This window comes from Arvicola amphibius, chromosome 10 (assembly GCF_903992535.2).
Source record: "Arvicola amphibius chromosome 10, mArvAmp1.2, whole genome shotgun sequence".
Lineage (NCBI taxonomy): Eukaryota > Metazoa > Chordata > Mammalia > Rodentia > Cricetidae > Arvicola > Arvicola amphibius.
The window spans coordinates 59402855-59422754 of record NC_052056.1 but is presented as its reverse complement, the minus strand read 5'-3'; the positions used below and the strand labels follow the sequence as shown (position 1 = coordinate 59422754).

General features: G+C 45.7%; 1 protein-coding gene across 8 annotated transcripts in view; it reads right to left on the bottom strand.

Moving 5' to 3' along the window:
- The window catches only part of Kalrn (kalirin RhoGEF kinase), a 589603-nt gene that overhangs the window by 524710 nt on the left and 44993 nt on the right, over window positions 1-19900 (bottom strand). For 4 of the 8 annotated variants that reach the window (XM_038346660.2, XM_038346662.2, XM_038346664.1 and 1 more), the window contains exon 1: window positions 8432-8498. The exons of the other annotated variants lie outside the window; for them this stretch is intronic. In XM_038346660.2, the coding sequence (XP_038202588.1) occupies window positions 8432-8498 (67 nt within the window). Of the gene's footprint in view, window positions 1-8431; window positions 8499-19900 lie in introns of those variants that run through there. 8 annotated transcript variants of the gene reach the window in all.

Below are 19900 nucleotides of genomic sequence, written 5' to 3'. Positions count from 1 at the left end.
CACAGACATACACACTATACTGCGGCTGCATTCTGTGATCTAAACTCAAGGTTTCAGCTTCCTTCCAGTGTGATTTTTCCGGCTAAACCTAAGCACAGCCCTTCTATCACCCTAGGATATGAAGAACCCAAAATTCCTGTTACTCTTGTCATGCTGTTCTTATGCATCCAAATTCACATTTTTAAAATCCCACCAGAACCAGGCTCTTGTATTCGGGAGTTCCCTGTGACTTCCCTCACAAGCATATTCTGGGTACACTGACCTCCTCTTCTTCAGCTAGGCATCCCTTGCAGCCCTCCCTGTGGCTCCACCCCTTTTCACTGACTGGAATGTCTGATGCACCAAAGTTCTATTTGATACCGTGGAAAGATAAACAATTCCAGCTGAATAGTTTTTTTCTTTCCTCCTATGCAATTCTGGTTATTTTTACCTACCAATTTTGTTGCAAAGTAACTTCCATGCATCCAAGTTTTTTCTTAGGCGATAAGCACCCCTAAGTTATGCATCTTAGGATTCCTAGATCATACGTCTACTGCCTGGATCTTGAGAATTATTCAACACATGTTAATGGAATGCTATTACCCTGCCACCAATTGCTTGTTAACTTGACATGGAAGCATAGAGTGACCTCACCCTCTCTCTCCGGCTTCAGCTCTCACCACATAAGTGTTCTGCATCCCCTGACTGCCACCCTCATAATTAAGTCACTGTATTGCTTATTCTGCTGACATTGCGGCTCCTTTCACTAGATGTAAAGATTCGTGAAGACAAGTCCACTGTTTTCTTCAACACTATTCCCAGATCCTCAGAGAACAGCACATAGTAGGTCCTTGGGGTTATTTACTGGATGAAGAAGCATGCCTTTCTTCATTCAGCCCACTTATTTCTCTTTCCTAGGAATATGTTGCACTCATTTGGGGATTCAACATGAAATAATACACCCTGATATCACACATAAGTATTACAGGTGTTACTGGCGTGTGTTTGGTGGCTATTGTGGGTATTGTTGCATGGAACCATGGTACACCAGAGTTAGAAGAAAGAATCTACTTACAGGTAACCCACAATTGGATAGAAGGATATAAGAGACTCAGAGAGGCAACAGCTAGTTTGTTGGTGGTGGTGGTGTTTTGCCGTGTTAAATTTTTTTCTCTGTGTGGATGTCTTAACTGCATGTATATCTATCTGTGCACCCCGAGTGTGCTTGATGCTCACAGAGACCAGAAGAAGTCATCAGATTTTCTTAGAATTAGAGTTACAGATGGTTGTGAGTCATCTTGTAGATACTCAGAATCAAGCTAGTGTCCTCCTAAAAACAGGCAGAGCTCTTAACCACTGAGCCCCTAGCCCATAGCTTTTGGTTCTTTAAGATCCTTTCAGGAGATGAATTATACAATTCCACAGAGCTAGAATCTGATCTCCAACCCCTCAAAGGTCCCGGTAATACCTGTAGACAGTATTATTACTTCAACTATTAACACAATATCTATGGCTCTCACAATTTCACATATCACCTCCATCCACAAAGAGAAAAGCAAGCCATCATTTACACCAGAAATTCATTTGGCTTTCTGACCATCGAAGAAAACACCTTTTGACCTTCAACAACCATTAAACAACCCTCAATGGAAGAATCAACCCTGGGAGGCCATGTTACCCCAGGGGAGCTTTGCTACTTTCCTTTCCTCATATCATAGTAACCTCTGCCCCACTGCTTGGAAACCCCATACCAGCACTCCAAAGAGAGGCTATCAGTGTCCTCCTTCCCCCAGGACTTGGCCTAGATACATCTTACCTGGCAATCTCACACCGCAGACAATGCAGTACAGTGATACCCTCTCCTCCTGCCAACCAGGGAGGTAGCTGGACACAGTTTCACATGCATGCCGAAGATGGAGATGCAGGGAATCAAGAGACACAGTCAGCATAGGTGCTAACCCTTGCTATGTGGAAACAGAGGTTGTGGCTTTTCTCTTAGTGCTTGCATGATTTCAGCAAAATAATTACCTCTCTAAGTCCGTTTCCCATCTGTGAAATGGGAACCAATGTGGCCTGCCCCAGAGAAGGGTACTGCAGACCAAAGGGGAAGGTAAAATACTAGCGGTTATCAAATTCTCACTGTTCTCCCTTTAACTCCTTAGTAAGGCTGTGATGATCCCCTGTTCCCAGGAGTGTTCAGATACTCTCTTAGTCGACATTATTTGCTAGATTTCCTATTAGGATACAACTTTGACCCAGGGGGAAATTGAAAAAAATGGTGGGGACAAAGCCCTGCCCTCCACTCACAGTCGGGAACACTGACCCCCGAGAAGCAATTAAGCTACAGAAATCCCAAAGGAAAAGCACTGAATGCTTGCTCGCCTTGGGTGCTGGCCACACATCTTGACTCCTTCGAAGCTCACGGCAATACCGGGAGGCGTGCATTATTGCTATCCACAGGAGCACGCTGAGCCCTGATTCCTGGACCAGGCACCTGAGAGCCCGTGGGGCAAACCAGAACCAGGTGTGACTAATTAGGGATCCTTTCTCTGGAGGACACAGGCGTCAAGAGGCTGAGAAGGGGAGGAAAGTGGGTCACTGTCTATAAAGGAGGCTTCGGGCACTTGGAGAGGAAAGAAAGGGAGGTCTGAGGAGGCTCTGGGGGAGACAGGGCACAACAGGGTGTTGCTCTGTGGCAGTGTTTCCAGCCGCTGATCAGATAAGAGGTCTAGTTCCTATAACAGACATATGCCTATGACTTTAAAAGCTAAATTAAAGTAACTTGGTCTTGTATGAATATTCAGCCCAAGGGGAAGGATGCTTACAAACAAAACTCCTCTCTCGTTAGAAAAACTCCAGCCCAGGAGAATCACTCAATACACGTTTCATGTTTTTCTCTTCTTTTTCTCAGCGACTAGTCAAAGGATGCAACGCATCATAGAAGTACATCCAAAGAAGTCACAGGTCATACCAAGTGCACACACACAGCCACTAACAAGTACAGGAAAGCCATACTAGGTGAACAGTCAGAGCCTGCGGCAGGCTAGTCTAAGTAGAGGTTCCAAGTGCACTCCAAACAGAAGCCAAAGTTGTGCAGGCTGTCAAGTGAGCTAGAGACAGGGCATCTGCCAGTCACAGGAACCAGGAACAAGAGCAGTAAGGACAAGACTGTCCAAAGAGCCTTCACGACCCAGGTCAGGTGGCTAGCTGCCTCTTGACCCTGCACTGCACTTGGGCAGAATCAGTCCTTATCTTGGAATGGTTGGGAGTTCTGAAGGTTGAGACAACAGAGAACAGTCAGTCGGGGAGATGGGAATGCTAGTGAAAATCTCAAGCAGATTCCTGGCCAGAGTGGAGCCTCATGCTATGAAGTCCATGGACAAGAATGCCCCTCCCCTCCCATCTCTCCTACAGTATGAAAAGGATCATCCTTTCTCTGATTCCAGCAGAAGGTGGGCAGTGCCTGCCTAATGATGTGGAACTTACCTTGAACAAATTAGGAAAGATTTTTTCACATGCAATGCAACAAATTGTCATCCTAGGTCCAAAACCTGAGGAGGCCAGAACTGGGACCTATCAACCTAAAGTAAGCTGGGGCCAATCTACCTTCTAGAACACTGGACAAATGTTTCCCAGGAATATGATGGAAACTTGAGGTTTATGTTAGGTCATTGTAGACAATGTCTATAGTTTCTAAATAGAGTTGCACCAAGCATACCAAAAGATTACATTCCATTACATTTTGTTCCTAGTTCATCCTCTCTTTACTCTGAATGTGCTATTCTCACGGTGACTCTGTCATTTCTCTTGTTGTTTTACCCCAGAGCCATTTTGCCTTTGCTCTCTGACATCACATTAAAAGATGACAAGCAGCCCCCAGCCTTGACTCAATCAGAATCACCTGCAGAGATGCCAGTGCCAGTCCATGCCAAGGGTTCCAGTCCAGCTGCCTGGATTGGGGTTGGAAAAAGAATGTCAAACTATGTACGCTGAGGGATGGGAATGTTGACCGAAGTTTCTGTCCCACCTGGTCCCGCAGCCATTCAGTCCCAAAGAAACACACAGAAGCTTATATTAATTATAAGCTGTATGACCTATTAGCTCAGGCTTACGATTAGCTAGCTCTTCCAACTTAAATTAACCCATAATTCTTGTCTATGTTTAGCCATATGCCTTGGTACCTTTTCTCAGCGCAGCATTTTCATCTTGCTTCCTCTGCATCTTGTTGGTGATTGTGTCTCTGCCTTTCCTCTTCCCAGAATTCTCCTAGTCTGGTTGCCCCTCCTATACTCCCTGCCTGGATACTGGCCAATCAGTGTTTTATTAAACCAATATAAGTGACAAATGGGAACCAGTAGATTTCTGGTTCGAAACCCCAAGTGCTTTATGGTAGTCATCAGAATGCAGATGACGCACTATGAAGAAATTAAGCAGCCTAAAATGTATGCTATGTATGTTTCCAAACACCATTTTCACCATATCCCAAAACTTCTACACTATACTTTCTTTTATATTATTTTAAATTTATTCCAATTTATACGTAAACTTATTTTTTTAAAAAAATAATGGATTGGAGGTAAAAGCTCGGTGGTAAAGAGGGCTAGAAGATAGCTCAGTCTTTAAACTGTTTGACTTGCAAGCATGAGAACATGAGTTTGGATCCCCAGAAGGCATAGACAAAAAGCAATACACAGTGGCACATGTTTATAATTCCAGCACTGGGGAGGCATATGGCAGGAGGAAACCTGGAGGTCAGTGGCCACCCAGCCTAGCCTACTCAAGAGATTTTCAGGCTGAATACAAGACCCTGTCTCAAAAATAAGTAAATAAAAGGAAGGAAGAAATGGAATGAAAAGAGAAAAAACCCAACTCCTAAGGAACAGCAACCAAGGTTGACCTATGACCTGTATAAGCACACATGCAAAAGAAAGAAAGAGAGAGAGCCCACAAGAAAAGGGATGACACTGAAGAGAAAGAGGAATTCAAAGTTAGAGAGCAGGAAAAGGAGAGGGAGAAGAGGGTGTAATGGCCCAGCCTGCGGGTGAAAATGGGCAGAAATTTGGAGATGGACTGGAAAGTAGCAGGCAAGCTGTGGGCAATGGCGGTACAGGTATCATGAGTGTGTACCAGTGTACCAGGACAGAGAGAACAGGCATGAGGAGCAGAAGCTGAGGGGACGGGTAGGCTGGACAGTCAGACATCTGTGGCCTCAGGTTAAGGCAGGAAAGTTGGAAGGGTACAGAGAAGGCCGGAGTGAAATGAGGAGCTAATGAAGGAAGAACACATAGGGTTAAGAGGGTCCACATGGATGCGGTAAGGGGAAGCACAGGCAGCCTAGTAGACTCCAACACTGGGAAGAATTAATATCCGCCATGCTAGAAGCGCAGCAACATCTGTAAATCACCAAAGATCACCTCAGGAGCTGGTGGTGGTAGACTTTCCCACATGCTGGTGAACCCTCTCTAGAACCACCAGGTCCCTGCAGAAACACCAAAACTCAGTACTAGCGAGGTTGCTTCTTGCGTTTCTTATCTGCATGAGCTTTTTTTCCTCTCGTGGATGTCTCCATCACGAGACATAAGGCTATCTCCTTAGCCAACATCTGCAAGCCCCCGAACCACAGGCAGTAGAGTTGATAAACACCAGGCAACACACACAGTAAAAACTGCATCTGTTATTAATGAGAATAAATCATCCAAATGCAATGTCTGAGAAAACTGACAGTGCGTTATCACATAAACCCTCCTATACAGCACAGTTAGGCTCTCGAAAACAATAGGTTTAGATTTTATGTCTTACCATTAGCTGAACAATGGTGGGGGAGATGAAAAACGTGTCTGTGGTAAGAAAGTCCACACAGTTGTTTTTCTGAAAAGTTTATTTCTGCTCTGTAGTGTGTTCCGATGTTCCCTCCTTTCAAGTGCGTAAGTCACAGACTCATTTCTCCTCCAGTTGCAGCCGAGCACCCAACTCAGGCTGGCATACAGCCTGTCCATTGTTTCAATTTCCCGGACTAACCTCATCTTTCCCCACTCCTCTCCACTCTTATCCCCTCCTTGCCTTCCTGAGGCTTGTGACTTTCAAGATGACATAAGGCACAGCAATAGCAAGGGAAAGATAAAATCCTAAAACAGATGAAAGGGGCTGTTCTTTCTGTTTCCCTAGAGATCTGAGGGAAATTTGTTCACCGCTCTGCCGAGGCAGGTTCATCATTCACTAACTCCTTAATTCATTCATCCAACTAATATTTACTGAGCATTTCCCATGAGCTAGCTCAATCTGCAAAACATGCCATTTCCTACACAATGCTGGCTAACATTACTATATTTGCTATATAGAAAAATCTTGCTTGAATGTGGATGTATGTCATGTGGACATATTGTTCATAATACTGTATTGTCCATCAGCTAAAACTGAGTGCCATGAGCAATGTACAACCCATGAGAGCCTGGAAATCAGATGCCCTAAACAGTCTGGATCTTCACATTAGGGAACTCCCTACAGACACTGTGTACAGGAATGACCATGAGCCTACACATTATGGCCAAATGTGAAATGCACAGATACACGATTCTGGAAGCCAGTTTATGCTATCTAAGGGATCCATCAATCCATAAATTCACTACTGTGAGGTGCTTTTACAGGAACTAATACATACCCTGCAAACTCTATGGTGTGGGTATTATTAATCTTCCCTTTCATGAGCCAAAACTAATGAGCCAAGGACAGATTATTTATTCAAGGACCCTTAGAAAGTAATGAAGCTAGCACCTGAAACAAGTTTGCAGTTCAAGGATTCCAGCATTTTATGAATATTGAAAATAAATTATTATTACCAAGGCTTATATGTTGGTGTCTACTTTCTTCTTTAAATTGGTATGACATGCTAATCTGAACATGGCCTCTGTTCACAAAACTATAAAAGCTCTCTACGCCACTAGCAATCCCTCAGCAGCTTACTCAGCTCTGGGTTGCTGCATGCCACCTGTTCCTGTCTTTCCCAGGATGCCTGCAGGAGATCAGGGACTAGTGTGACCCTAACAGTCAAGGGGCATTTTGTTCACAGGCACTGGGACGGGTAGTTCATCTGCAGCCTCTCACTTAACCCCACAACAACCACTTAAATCAGCACCACAACCATAGACATTTTTTTATACAAGGAAGGAGACAGAGACATTGCAGGGTACTAATTTGCCTGAAATCACATAGAAAAGGGTGGCTCTCTTACCCCTCCCCAGTCTGGGATCCCTACCAGCACAAAGTTCTGGCTCCCACTTCAATCCTCATCTCAAGTCTGGCTTCCCATGGGTGTTTCTCAGTGCTAGCGAAAGCCTGCTTCCCGAGTGTGCTGGTTTGGGTTCCTCCATCTTTGATTACTCTCCCCCCCCACAAAAGGCCCTGGTACATCTGCTCTGGGCAGCTCTGCTTCCCCCTAGCATTTGCCTCCTGGTATACCTGAGACTACCCCTAACGGGGGGGGGTGCAGTTTGGGGTAGGTAGTAGAGCTTTTTCAAGACCATATCTTTCATCAAAGATTTTGTCTCACTCTTGCCAAAACTTCTTAAAGGAGCCAGAGCTCTCAAACGCAACATTCAAACATTTTATAAACCAATTACTACACAAAGTTCACAGTGGCCTTTCTTTACAGTGGAAGGTCTGGACTTGGATGATACTACCGGGAGATTTGATTACATTAATAAATGAGGGTGAAATGAATTAAGATCAGAGTAATTTGAAAAGTCAAGCTGTCTGTCTCTTTTCCTTTTCATAACCACAAATTCTGCACAGGATCTGTGTCTGTAGACAGTCCACCAAGGGAGCTGTCCCCAGGAAAAGTGCTGTAACTCCATGATGCCAAGACGCAGTTAAAGGGGAGGAACTTCGCATTTACTAAGCACCTAGTGAGCACACTGGCTATGATGGTATGTTTTACATGCAGACATTAAATAATTCATGCATGGTACGACAGATAGGTCCCAGAACGCCCATTTCTCGGATGGGGAAAAAAGCTCAGATGAACACACAAGTCCATGTAAGGTCACAGAACTGGGCTGAGACAGGAGTCTGCATAGGGATGCCCCAGCTTCCACTGCAGGCACCAGATACTCTCTGCATCACTCCTCGGATGCTGGAGAGCCCCACAAGACAGCTTAAGTTGCCGGACTCTAACAGTGAGTCTGGAGAAAAACCTAGCAAGAAATGTGATTGTGCTGTACAGCTGCTGCCCAAAAGGCTCTGTGCTCCCCATCTCCAGCTGGGTCACATGTGTCCCCAGAAAAGCAACCTTTCTTTTATCTGCCACGGTTTGCTACTTGCTGTTGCTCCATGCCTCCTTCTTCCTTTTCTTCCCCCACTTTCCTTTCTCCGTGTCTGTGTCCCTCACACACACACATGCTTCTACACATACACCCGTACACAGACAGACGCACGACCAGATACGCACTCAGGATACCTCGATCCAGCAGCCGAAGCAAGCGGAGATACCAAAGATACCACTGGTCCCAGAAGCGGTCCGTCATCCCACCCTGAACTCATCCTTCACAGCCAGTCTCCAGGGCAGAGCCTCATCCCGCCACCGCCACCAACCGACTGACTCAAGGCCAGATCCGCTGATGTTGGGCTCACACGCAGCCTGCTCTAAGCAAATGCCTGCCTACAAAGACAGCCACCAGTCCTCCCACACAGAGGCTGACTGTGCCGGGAGCCCGTTTCACAGCAACCAAGGAGCAAGTGCAGAACAACGCCTGTGCAGACTGAGCCTGCATGGACCCCAGGGAAGGCTGGAGTTGCAGGGGGAGGGGGAGTCAGTGAGGGCTCTTGAGGGCTCTTGCACAGTAGCGAGGTTTGAGGTAGCCCTGGAAATGAAAATCTACAGACAAGGCCACCGTTAAAATTTCATTCTAGTATCTCCTACCATACTGGCTTCCTGCACCTCCCACACAGAGGCCAGTGGCTCTTCCAATAGGACGATGAATGGGAAGCCAGACGCTCAGCCATTCTGGATGGTAGAACTAGTCCAAAAAGTCCAAAACGTCCGTCTGCCTCACTGCGAGACCTCAGGTACTCTCCATCCAAGACTGTTAGACCCTCACAACCAGAAAAGGGCTTGTTGGTACTTTCTTCCTCCTTCCGCTCACAGATCCTATTAGGGAGACAGCGTGGGATCTGAGGTGCTGCATTCAAGTTCAAATCCCAGTTCCTACTTAACACCTCCTGGCCTTGAGCAAGCTACTTCAGTCTTTCTGCCTCAACTCCCTGGGAAAGACCAGTATTTGCTTCACAGAGGAACTGGGAGGCTCAGCGCATACTAGGGAAGCCCCTAGCATCTCCAGAGAGTGAGGTGGACAAAAGGTGCCCTCTGACCTTCTCCTCTGCCCTTAGAACCTTGGTCCCTGTATCTCTCACCCTTCAGTCCTTACCCCGGGCCTCTGCTCCAACACCTCCTGCCAGAGGCCGTTCTCTCCATGCCCCTTTTAGGGCCAAACCCTAAATTTTCCAGTCTGATTGAAACACCACAAACGACACAGAATCTGGGCAGTCTCCCCAATCTCCCTCCTTTGTATGTCTTTTCAATCTACTTCCTCCTTGGTATAAGACACTTTTCCCTTACTGGACTGAACTGCATGGAGTTCAAATCTGCTCCTTAACCATCCTTGGGTCCTCCAAAGCCCCTGACACAGTGCCTTATCTCAGAAGCATTAAATCAACAATTGTTGACTTAATGAATGAATAAACACGGGATTCTGGGTAAGCCACACCATCTTACCTGTATGGCGGAAGTTTGCTACTGCACCCCAGCCTCCCAACACTATTTCAGGCTTCAAAAGGTGCAAGAGCTAGGTTCTCACCTGCCTCAGGACTGCTTAGCCAGCAAGCTGGCCACTTACACGAGAGGGCTGTCTTTCAGGTGGCAGGGTGTCCTGATCACAGAAATGAAAGCAGAGAGGACTCCAGGTCTGGAGCACCTCCATTCAACAACCATGTGCATATCATTCCTCACAGTTTTGCCTAGCCTGGGCCTCTATCCACCCTCCTGGCCTCTATCAGGCAGCTGGAGGGGGGGGGGGGCTCCTCCAGCCTCCACCATTCCTGGGACTCTAAGGTGAAATAGTTTGGAAGGACTCAGACTAGGCAGGAGGCCTGTGAGGGAAGCTAGGAGAGAGGGAGAGAGTAGGTGGAGCCACAATCTCTGCCCCCTGTCCCTACCCAGCATCCCTATTTATTGCCTTAGCAGGCCTTCTTAAAGGGCAGCTGTGGGACACAGCAGAGTCCTCGCCGCCCAAGAGGCTATGGCTCTGTTACTACAATTTTTTTACTGCCTTAAATGGACAAGAATCTTGTGAGTAGCTACCACAAGAATGCAAAGCCCCCTCCTCTCTCCAGCGAGAAGTGACCGAGTTCTTCCCCTTTTGTGAATAACAAGAATCCCTTGCTCACACGTGACCAGTACTTTTTAGTTCACAGAGTACTTTCACATCTGTCAGCTCCTTCGGGCCCAAACAACCCTGCAATCACCTTCCCTGTCTGCAGAACACCAGACCCATGTTCCAAGAAACTGAACAATTTACGTCAAACGATACATAGGTGTGACCTGCCTCCCCCTTGCAGAGGTCTCTGGGGCTCACTTCCAGAGCGAATGTAACACCTTTCCTTCATAACAGGGCCAGACTAACAGCAGCGCTTAAGAAGCAGAGCAGTGCCCGCATGCCATGCCACAGGCACGGGAGGGACAATAACTGACAAACAGCCTTTGATACTGTGCCTTGGACCCTGGCTTATGGTTAGCCAGAGAGTACATCTCCAAATAAGAATGCCAAAGTCAAGCTTGAACTGTGAGACTCCTATCACCGCAGAAGACCTGGCCAGAGAGAGGCTGTGAGGGAACAGCATCACCTGGGAAGCAGACAACCCTCATGCCCTTATAAGACCATGTATAAACTGCAGCCCTCTCCTGGTGCTGATGCTGGACCTGGAAAAGGACGCTAACTCTGTCCTCTCCCTTACTGGGTTCCATTCTCCACAGAATAAAGACTGGTAAAGAACAGCATGGGCACTGCAAGCACTTCCCCCGCACACAGTGAACCCTGGGGCACAGCATCACCCATTGGGTCAAGCCCAGGAGGAACCCATTCAGTCTGGAATTCTACTTTTGGTTGGCTTCAACCCATTAAGCAGGGCTCCTTGGTGCTCCCCAGCCCACCGCCGCTCATTTCTACTATTCCCACAGAGCCTCACAAGCCTTCCTTGAAAATAGCTATTCTAGAAGTTGAATAAAATGTTCCAAGAGACCACTAGGATTGTCATTCAGCTGGAGTGCAATTAGAAAGGACGGGATGTTGCCAGAGCAGGCCCTTATTAGGTAGGTTTTTTGCTGTTGTTTTGTCTTAAACAATGATGACATGGTGGCTCCTTCTTTCATCATGGTCAAAGCAAGCACAGCCATTCCTGCTGGCATGACTCCATCAGCCCACTGCAGGCCAGCAGCACCCAGCCACGGCAGAGAGCTGCTGCCTGCCTGGATGCTCTGCAGTTACTTGGTGTCTTAACTGCGACGTGTTCCCTTCTCTCCAGTGTTCCTTCTTCCATTCTTGGCACCGCTCTCTCTCCATCTTTTCACCCGCCCCAGAGAAAAACACTGTGTTCCCAATCAGATAAAGCCAGCATTAAGTGGATGGAGCAGAAGGCAAGCAGCCGCGAGGGAGGAGAGAACCAATCATATCCCAAATCTTTTCCGCTCACCTCCCAGGACAACTGGGACCACTGATGGCTCAGCAGCCCTAGCCACACTCCTCAGGCATGTGCCACCAACTGGCAAGGGAAGACCACACAAGAGGTGGCCCAGCTGCTGATGTCTGTGAACCAGAATGGAGACTGTTTACACGGTGTTCTCCTCCTATCCCACTCCAGGAAGGAGGCTCCGCCAGGCTGCCATTTTGCCCTGCAGTCTGCGCTTCGGCTTCAACATGAACCAAACGCTCTAGCAGACACTGTCCTCAGCCACCTCCCACGGCACTTCTGGGCCCCTCAGCAATTAATGCCCGAGTGGTAAATGAAAGCAGCAACAGCTCAGAAACTTCACCCGGGGAATGTCTCGAACATTTGCCAGTCTCTCCTGGGACAGTCCCGTGTCCCCAGGTGAACAGGCTCCTTGGGCCCACACACAAGGATGCTATCTTTAAAAAGTATATCACCCAGATACTGAAATTCAAGTCCACCTCTCCCAGGAGGCCTCTCCCAGCTAATCTCACCCGTTCTCATTCCGAGTCCTCAAACTTTAATGGGCAGCAGATTCACCTCGGAGGGGTGGCAATCCATGCAGATGCCACCCTCCCAGAGGCCTGCATCTTTAACCAGCTGCCCTGGGTGACTCAGAGATGGTGGCTTGTGTGCTCTGCCGCTGCTCTCCTGTCCTCCCTTCAGCACTAGCTCCACTGAAATAGTTTGATTGAATTCTACAAAGTACCCTGTCTGCTCGCACACCCCAGGAGTCCAGGTCAGAGTGACTCTAAGTTCCCTGTCCTGGCAGGCTAAGGGAGATGGAGCGAGGGCCACACAGGAAGGGCGAGACGCCATGTACCTTAGACACAGAATTGATCCTCAGCTCTCCACAGGTTTCGGAAAACATTCCTGCTGCCGGACCACTACAGATCTGTACAATGGCTTTAAACGTCACCTCAAATATTGGTCCGGCAGCACAAAGGAGAGACCAGGGCTGATTAGCCTGCATAGTCCCTGCTTTGTGTAGCTTTCCTGTCACTCACCTCTGACCTCTGGGAGATCTTATCTCTCTTCCTTGACCTAGAAAGGTATCACAAAACCTCTTACTGCACTGGCTCAAACCACACAGTCAAGTAGAAGAAACTTAACCTCCCGCCCTTTTCTGCCCTCCCAGCAAGACACAAGACGCTTCACGCTGCCCTGAATCTCCAGCCTCGCCACCCCAACAACCCCAACCAACCACCAGCTGTTTCTAGAGCCCCTCTCTTCTGGGTCCTGGTCCCTCTTGAGTAAACCCCGTGTACCGTGGTATGATAATCTGATCCCTTCTGTGGTATTCGTGATAACAGACTTTATACTAGGCCCTTAGGAGATCTTGACACTTGGGCCAGAGTGTGGCCTACAGTGAAGGGATCAGACCCACAGAGCTTTCTACCTAAATCCCCCAACCCTCCCAAACTCACTTTCCTAGTCAGACCATGACCACCTGGCAGACAGCCTTTCCGGAAGCACCTATGTTAAAAGTGAAAGCCAAGCAACCTTGGAAACCAGCTCAGAACCCAAACCGAGGGGCCTGTCTATCCAGAGGTCATGGTGACCTGACCTTCCTTCGCAGCATGGCCCCTCCATCTCATTCCACTGCGAGCAGTTTCTTCACCCACGAAGGAACTGCTGTGGCTCCATGACCTCAGGACACCTCGAGGCAATGGGCTGCCTGCCTCTTAGGTGGTGAGTTTTCTCTCTGCCACATCCCCAGCATCTGAGAGCCAGGAAGTTGAGGATATCAATCACCGCCACAGAAAGCAAGCTCACACAGGTTCTTAGAGGAGTCTCTCAAGTCTCTCAAGTCTCTCCCATCTCTCTCATCTCACACCCTTCCTCATCGCCCCCAAACCCTTTTCAAGTCCTACTGTACCAATTCTATCAAAAAAAAAAAAACCCCAAAGCACCACACAGTTAACACCACAGTTGGCAACTGTGAGCAGAAAGCACAAAAGGATGAAAAGGAGCTCACTATGCCCCCAAAGAAACACTAAATTTTGTTTAGCATATATCTAAAGCCAACATTTTTTTAAATATTCTCTGAGAAATTTCTCCGTTTAAAGTGTATAACATTTGGATGAGAAAACCCGCAATTAAATCAGAGATAAATACTTTATTTACATGCATGCACCATCTAAGGTAATAAGACAGCTACACACTAGCCAGTTTGAATATCTTGGTTCTTATTTTCTTTATTTTTCCTTTTTCTAATTAATTGTGTGTATGTGTATGCACGCATGCACATGTGTGTCTCAGAGGACAGCATGCATGCACGTGGGTGTCTCAGAGGACAGCATGCATGCACGTAAATGTCTCAGAGGACAGCATGCATGCACGTGGGGGTCTCAGAGGACAGCATGCATGCACATGTGCGTTTCAGAAGACAGAATGCATGCACGTGTGCGTTTCAGAGGACAGCATGCATGCATGTGGGTGTCTCAGAGGACAGCTTGAAGCAGTCGGTTCTCTACTACCACATGTGTCTTGGAATCAAAATTTAGGAAATCAGTCGGTGGCAGCACCTATACCCACCGAGCCAGCTCACTAGCCAGAGGTGTAACTCTCACCTATAATTCTTTCCTGAGGAGCCTGAGGCAGCAAGAACACAAGTTCACGGTCAGCCTGGACTACAGAATGAATCTTTCTCAAAACACGAACAAAAAAAATCATTTGCAGTAATTATTTTCCAACAAATGAATTATACTGATATTTCTTTAAAACGATTAGCCATGTGGACAGCCCTTAGCACCACAGAGATGGGAACGTGAGTTTCTGCAAAGGTGTTCAGGTGGAGAACAATAATGAACCGGTTGGAATCCCTGGAAGTCCATCAATCCTGGCCTCCTGTCATGGGCGAATAAAGCCTCGGCAAAGACAGCAAGAAACAGACTACATACCTTCAAGAAGGAAAGCACTAATAGACTTGGGTGGGAAGGTTTACCCGAGCATGAGATAGATGTTTTCCTTTCTTCCCTACTCTCTAGATGGGCACACGAGCCACGTGAGAACCAGGGGCTGGACAGCAGCCATGAGAGGCCTACTTATCACTGTGTATGTTTTTACACTTTTGGACTTTTATCATTGTACTACATTGGCTAACTTTTTTTAAAGACATTTTAAAATAACAGAGTCAAGAGTAAATAAAACTGTTCTTGGAGTTTCCTGCCACATAGAGGAGAACCATGCTAGACAGAAATTCCTAGGAGTCCAAGCTCCCATCTAGAAACAGCTTCCACCATGTGAAATAAGGCCACTTTGGAGGTTCCTGCCCTCCCATCTCCCCAGTAGAACCCAAGGAATCTGCACAAGTCAGTGCCACCCCTATAATCATAAGAAGAGATAGTGTCTAAACCATTACAACTTGGGGGAGTCATTCTCGTATAACAGACAGGGAGTGGCAGATGCATGACGTACAGGCAAAGCCACAGACGAGGTAAGATCGTGAAGAGAGGTTTGCAGAACGACTGCCTCTTTTCACCTAGAAGACAAAGAGCATGGCTAGTCTATTTATCTACCTGTCTACTGATCGCAGAATTAGAATCCTCAAGACAGGGTTGTCACAGAGGGTGTCTAATTAACATGCTTGCTTGAATTTTAAAAAGAAGTCAGACGTTCTCTGACAGGAAGTGAATGCATCTGATTTGGCTGCTTGCTTTCATGAGATCTGTGTTTTCCAATTCACGGGACTCTACAGCTCCAAGATTCTAAAGAAAATATATTTATAACCTATATACAATATTCAACAGGCTAGATAATCTATATCATCTGCAACTATTTAAACTTAATGCTGAAAAGAAGTTAAATATGTGAAAGAGCACACAGGTTTCAATATTCCTGGAGGATACGCAGGCGCGAAGAGGCTGAAGGCCCACTCAACTGCAGCAAACCCACACGATGGGAGAGCATGAGATTTGTGGGAAATAACCAGGAGGCATTCTGGGAATTAACATGCCAAGATCTTCGAGATGAACCATTGAAGGGCTGGGGCTGCAGCTCAGTGGTACAGAATTTGCCTTATATGTGCAGTTTATAATCTCTTGGTTTTAATCTTGGGTTTAACCTCCAGCACCACTCCCATCCCTAAAAAATAATTATGTTTTAGAAAACCACTTTTAAGTGAGTACAGGTGATAACTGTTTTGGGGGGTCTGGGTTACCTCACTCAAAATGATGTTTTCTAGCTCCATTTGTCTGCAAAATTCAGGATGTCGTTATTTGTTTTCTCCTGTGTAATATTCCATTGTGTAAATGTACCAGATTTTCCTTATCCATTCTTCAATAGAGGGGCATTTAGGTTGTTTCTAGGTTCTGGCTATGACAAACAATGCTGCTATGAACATAGTTGAGCAAATGTCCTTGTGGCACGATTGAGGATCCTTTGGTATATTTTAAAGATAAAACATAGAAAACAAGCCCACAAATCACAATCCAAAAGAACCAAGACACCAATGAGGACCCTAAAAGAGACATACATAGATCTAATCTACACGAGAAATAGAAAAAGATAAGATCTCCTGAGTAAATTGGGAGCATGGGGACCTTGAGAGAGGGTTGAAGGCGGGGAGGGGAGAAGTAGGGAGGGGAGCAGAGAAAAATGTAGAGCTCAAGAAAAATCAATAAAAAGAAGAAAAATAATAATAATTAACTTGAAGATACAAAATGTAGAACAGCATACAGGAATACTTTAGCCAAAATTGTTGGGACCAGAAGTATTTCTGATTTTAGTATTTTAGATTTTTCAGTATATGCATAATACTTACTAGGTAATCATTACTAACCTAAAACTTAAAAATATTCCAAAATCCAAAACTCTGCAGACATCTTTTTTGGTTTCATGTTTTAGATTGTTCAGCCTAGAATTAATATTCAATGACTTTTGGTAAGAAACTAGTGATGTATAGATTTAGATTGCTTTTATTCACAAAACAAAACACCCAAAGTATTCACAAGAAACTAATAATACTAATGGCCACCTGTGGAAAAGTGCCATGGTGGTCAGACAGAGGGGTTATATAAAAATCCCTATAATGTATTGATTGGATTTTTAGCATTGTAAATGCATTATATTTAAAAATATTTTAAGTTCTCACAGAAAAAGTGTAGGTAAAATTATAAAATCATGAACAAGTGCCAAAATAATACCCAAGAGAAAAACGTTTCTCACATTTGCAACAATATGTAATTCAAAAAATAAGATTTTTAATTTACAGGGAGCTACTAAGAAACACTGGGAAAAAATTAACAGCCTGATACAAAAATAACTAAAGATATAAACAGACAATTCACAGATATGGAAATACAAATGTCAGAGAAAAACTCAACGGAAATTCAAATTAAAAATAATAACAGCTGGCCACATTTTATTAATCAGCTTGACAGAAACAGAAAACAAAACCCAGCTTAGCTAGAGAGTAAACTGATATAAGATTTTTAGGTACCAACTTGGCATTACTCATCAATATTGCCAGCATGCATAGCCTCCAACCCAGCAATCCCACTCTGAGACCCTCGTCTACCGCAGGGCCACCTCTGACACACATCGCAGCACATTAAGCTTAATAAGTAAAAAAGGAAGCGCAACCTAAATTCCTAACAGTAAATAACTGGTTAAGATAAACTATGGTAGTCTGTATTATATTTAGAAACCTTTAACAAGGACAAGCAATTCGATGTACTGGGATGTGGAAGAACGTCCATCCTCTATTGTCATGTGGAAGAATACAGTTTTCAAAATAAATGACGATAATCCGTGTTATTCCACTTGGTGAACACACATACACACACACACACACACACGAATATATTTCAATGTGCATCAAAAAAAGAGTTCTGGTAGAAAACACACCAAACTGGTAACAGAAGTTGTCCCTAAGGACCAGGGGAATTTCGCACTCAGAATTGTGTTTTATACGATTTTATGTTATAACTTTTTAGCATAGCCATTTGTTACTTTGGTAATTTTCACAGCATTTCAGGCTGACAAAAATAGAAACCCAGATCTTTTTTTCCCTCAGGGACAGGCAACAGTTTCCTTCTCCAGACTCCCTACTCACAGGATATAGAATGTGAGATGGTTTCAGACAGCCCGTGAGTTGGAACCACCACCAGACTTACCCACTTCAGCGGCCAGTGGGTGAAGTTTTATCAGAGGTCAGACAAGAGTGCCATTCATCCCCTGCTTTGCTCCGCATCCCTCACTTGCCACATTAATCCAGACAAGCACTCTGTGAACTCAAAGAGTTGCAGGCTAGTCAGCTACCTGCCACTTAGACATCGTAAGGGGCTTTGGTCAGTGATGACAATATTGTCTCTTCTCAAGTTTCAGTCTAGCCAGGAGAAAGTCGCTATCTAAAACAGTGGTTCTCAATCTTCCTAATGCTGCTACCCTTCAATATAGCTCCTCATGTTGTGGTGACTGCCAATCATAAAATTATTTCATTGCTACTCATAACTGTAATTTTGCACATTTATGAAACACATTGAAATATCTGACATGCAGGATATCTGATATGTGACCCTGTGAAAGGGTCAGGTCACAACCCACAGGTTGAGACCACTGGTCTAGAGCTTTAGATCAATTCTGAATTCACACGGAAGACACTGGGGGAAGAGCTGCATGGTCCCTTAGTGGCACCTGCCAAAAACAAGGTGCTGAGAGTCATAACATGTGGGCGTTCTAATGGAGCATCCCTACCTTCTGCTACAGACTCTGACTTAGCCACATCCCTGCTCTGGGTGTGGGGAGCTGCAAGTGCCAGCAGGCAGGCAGCACAGTCTAAAGGATGGTGACGGCTGGTCATAGCCGTGTCCCCCATAGTACATCTATCAGCAGACACTGTGGAGGTAGTGAGGCCAAGGGAAGTGAAGCGGCTCTCAGTGGAGATGTGGCTCCAAACAGATGCAGATGGATAACTCCAAACATATGGGTACAATGCTGGCCTGAGGTAAGCCCTGAGCCTGAGTTCCATCTGTCATATTTTACTGTTATTTATCTCAAAGACTTGACAACTGTACCCACGTAAGAACATGCCTTTCACAATTTTGAAATTTCCAAGTACCCTGTTAACTGAGAATTCACTCATCTTCCCTATCTTTATAACCAAAAACAGAAAGAAAAAAAAATCCAAAGCCAAAAAACCCCAGTCCTTCATGTGTTGTAACTAAAAACACTCAGTAAACAAAGCCAGTCCTTGGGCTCCCTTGGGGAGTAATTGTCTAAGAATGCTTCTTTTCTTTCATCTGGTGAAAGAAAAAGACACAGACTTGCTAAGGCCGTGTGGAGAGCATCTTGAAGACATTAATTTTTCCGAACACAATGTGTGGCTCACGTGTTTTTTCAGAGCAGGCGGCAATAGGCACCCTTTATGCCAACTCTGCTTCTGGCAGTCACAGTGCTTCCAAGGAAGCAGTCATTGTGAGCCCTGGGAAAATGATAGGGTGAATTTATAAGGCATGGGGCCAAGATAGGGCTACCACAACTTACCACAAGACCCTGAAGACTTGGGGTTGGACTATCAGTTCTGAAGCAGGTAGAGAATAAGCAGAACCAATACTTCCATCTCTTTTCCTGGCCAATCATCGCTCAGCGCAAAGGTGTCAATCAACTCATCTCTTTTTCTCCATCCATGTCTTAAAACTTGTAGCCCCAGCAATCATTCAAAGTGGCTTGAGCCCTAGGAGAAGTTGCTCTACCCCTGAATAGTGGTCTTTAAAACATTTCCATCACTCCTCCTCCCAACTCAGAGATAGGACCATTCCCGTTGCCCTAAGTTTGCTCTTACATAGGAGTTCTCTTCACAGAGGACAAGACAAAACAAAGCCATCCACCGAGGCAAAAAAAGGAAAACTCAACAATAAGAATATGCCAGAAGCTGTCAGTATCAACTAGACATCCTCTAAGTTAACCCCCGACTATCAAAACCCAGGCATAACTAACTGTATGCCAAGATTCCCATGGGGGAAGAGTCAGTGCTATACAGACGGGTGGGGAGACAGAGAGAGAGAGAGAGAGAGAGAGAGAGAGAGAGAGAGAGAGAGAGAGAGAGAGAGAGAGAGAGAGAGACAGAGAGACAGAGAGACAGAGACAGAGGCTGACTGACTTAAGCTTTACCATTACCAAGACTATGGAACCAACCACCCTCATATGCCAGTGCTAACATCCA